The sequence below is a fragment of the Phaethon lepturus genome, unplaced genomic scaffold (assembly GCF_000687285.1).
Source record: "Phaethon lepturus isolate BGI_N335 unplaced genomic scaffold, ASM68728v1 scaffold10673, whole genome shotgun sequence".
Taxonomy (NCBI): domain Eukaryota; kingdom Metazoa; phylum Chordata; class Aves; order Phaethontiformes; family Phaethontidae; genus Phaethon; species Phaethon lepturus.
The window spans coordinates 23,635-26,124 of record NW_010531265.1 but is presented as its reverse complement, the minus strand read 5'-3'; the positions used below and the strand labels follow the sequence as shown (position 1 = coordinate 26,124).

The 2,490-nt window shown below is 37.7% G+C and overlaps 1 protein-coding gene across 1 annotated transcript; it reads right to left on the bottom strand.

Annotated features, from left to right (window-relative positions):
• Nucleotides 1-1,531: 1,531 nt before the first annotated feature.
• Nucleotides 1,532-1,964, bottom strand: ERICH1 (glutamate-rich 1; the record flags this gene model as incomplete). The annotated part of the gene is made up of 1 exon (XM_010284490.1): nt 1,532-1,964. A coding segment is annotated over exon 1 (433 nt), but the record flags the coding sequence as incomplete, so codon positions are not given.
• Between the last annotated feature and the right edge of the window lie 526 nt (nt 1,965-2,490).

Sequence of the window (2,490 nt, the reverse complement as noted above, 5' to 3'; positions counted from 1 at the left end):
TAGTGTTTCTGTGATTCTGTGATTCTGATTCAGGTTTGACAGCAAGGCCAGTAGGTCTGTCAACCACTGCTAAAACCTGAACTTGACTTCCAGGAAAGCTGGAAGCTCAACACTTTTTCTTAAAATTCAACATGCAACACAGCTGTAGATAGCTGACCAGGTTTCTGTTCTGGGTCATGTATTAATAGCAGAACTGTTAACTGAGTTTACAATCTTGCTCAGTCACCCTGTAGTTACACTGCAGCAAATGCATGTAGTTTAGCTTACTTAAGCAAACACTGAAGTAGTAAAATTCTTATTTCTGGTGATGGAAATACATTAGCCAGAAAGTAGGATGGATTTTGAATGCTAGGCTTAGTATGAAGACCTGACACAGCAGAAATATTTTAACAGTAAGCAAAGAAAATTCTATATATAAATCTTGAGAAAAAAAATTAACATGAAATCCCTGATGTCCTCTTAACAGGGTTTTAAAAGTAATTCTGTAGTCAAAGATGAATGTTACTGGACTAGGAGCTGACAGCTTTGACTTAAGGTGGACTTATACAGGTAGGTAAGCTGTTTAATATTCTTCATTCAGCTCTACAAAGACAGCCAAGGCCATGCACTTTGAAAAAATTTCATTGCTTTTTTCCAGTTTTACAAGACAGTCATCATTTTAAAAGGTATGTTCGGAGCTGAGCAACTAAAGAACACACCAGCTTGCCCTTAAGAAATCTTATCTAGTGATGCCAACATAATTTGCTATATGTACACATAATTACTATCCTTACCATTAAAACTTCATTATCTCTGAAAGGCATTTATGACATAAGCACCATACAAGTAGCTTTTTAGGAAGGCAATGTATTTCTCTGATTTTAGTGGCCAGATGAACATTCAATAGGCCATTAGGGATAACATCCATGCAATCCTTTTTAAAGTGCTATGGAACATGCATTGAGCATCAGTTCACATTCATCTTGTTCACAAGTGCTTTATGTCAATACACTTTCCCAGTGCCAACAGTATCTTCCCCTTTCCTCTTGGATGCTGTCAGTGTAGATTTCCTTATATATTGCAAATAAATCTCCTGGGAAGGAGAACTTTCTGAAAAGTAGGTTGGTTCAGAGATAGTAAGCATGAAAGTAGTTTAGGATAGCAATTATTGCCCTCATTAGAAGCTCTTCTGAAAGCAAGTAATCCTTCTGGATGTTTGCTTGCAGAGGAAAGAAGAATTTGGTCCACTTTAACCAGTATATTTACCCCAAGTGCACTGGAATGCTTTAAAAAAGAGTGAGGAATATTACGTATATTTTCAAAGACAGAGAAACAAAGCGATTAGGACCACAGTTTTTTATATTGCTGTGAGTTCTTACATAGTCATGTACACACCACAAAATGGGACAAATACTAAGTACTCGCATGTCTTCCTGAGGTCAGAAGAGACACTTCTCTAGTAGATTTAGCCCATTCTACAGCAATAAGTTCACTTCTATTTTCCCCTATGTTGTAATACTCATGAAAAGAAAGGAGAAGGAGTGGTACATACTGTCAGCAAAATAAATTTGTTGTGTTGCCTGCAGGAAGTCCAGAATGCTATCTGCCTTTTCATCGATGTCTTTTAAGCCTGCTGCTTCTTCTCTGTTGTTTTTGTCAGGCTGATATGTAAAATCCACACCAGTAGGTTTTGTTACCAGGCCAGCTGCTCTCAATTTTTCTTTCTGTCGCTTCTTTTTCATTTTCCTCTTTTTGTTTTTGCTTATTTTGGGATTGTCTATCTGCTGCAGCTGTAAATGATCTTGAACAAGAGTCTCTTGCATTCCAGATTCTGTTTGTTCTCCATGTAAATTATTAGAGTTTTGCAAATTGTTCTTTTGTTTCTTCCTTCGAATGCGCTTTCTCTTGGTTTGTCCTTGATACTCTTCCTCTGCAGATTCAAGAGAGACATGATAGTTGTAAATAAGAAGATCTGTAATAAGCATTTTGGAACTGCATACAATGAAATATTACTCCTTTCAAATTCTGGGATGTCTGAGTGGCTCTAACCTTACTTTTATGCTTAGAATGCCTTTCAGTACTACAATGTCAAAGACAGCTTTTCTGAATGCATTGAGTAAGAAGACAAGTTCTTTCCCTTCTGCTTTCAATAAAAACTTTACTCTCCTTCATGCTACATACTTTACATCATATTTACTTTCTTAAGGCAGATAATATTGTTCTATCAGAGAGTGAGGTCAAAAGGATTGCCAGGGCAAAGACAGTATGGGCAAGCTGGCGGACATGGGATGAGAGAGCTGCCCAAAGAGCCCCATGCCACCAGTTGGTAGACTTGACCAAAACATAAGAAGAATGTGTATAATTCACAAACAAAGACAATAGTGCTTGTATCAACAATATCCCTCCATGACTGTGCTGTGCCTTAAGAAGACCAGGCATCTGTTTCTGATTCTTCTACTTTCTCCTCCTTAAACATCCTCCTCCTTTGGGATACCTTACTGCTAGGTCAGC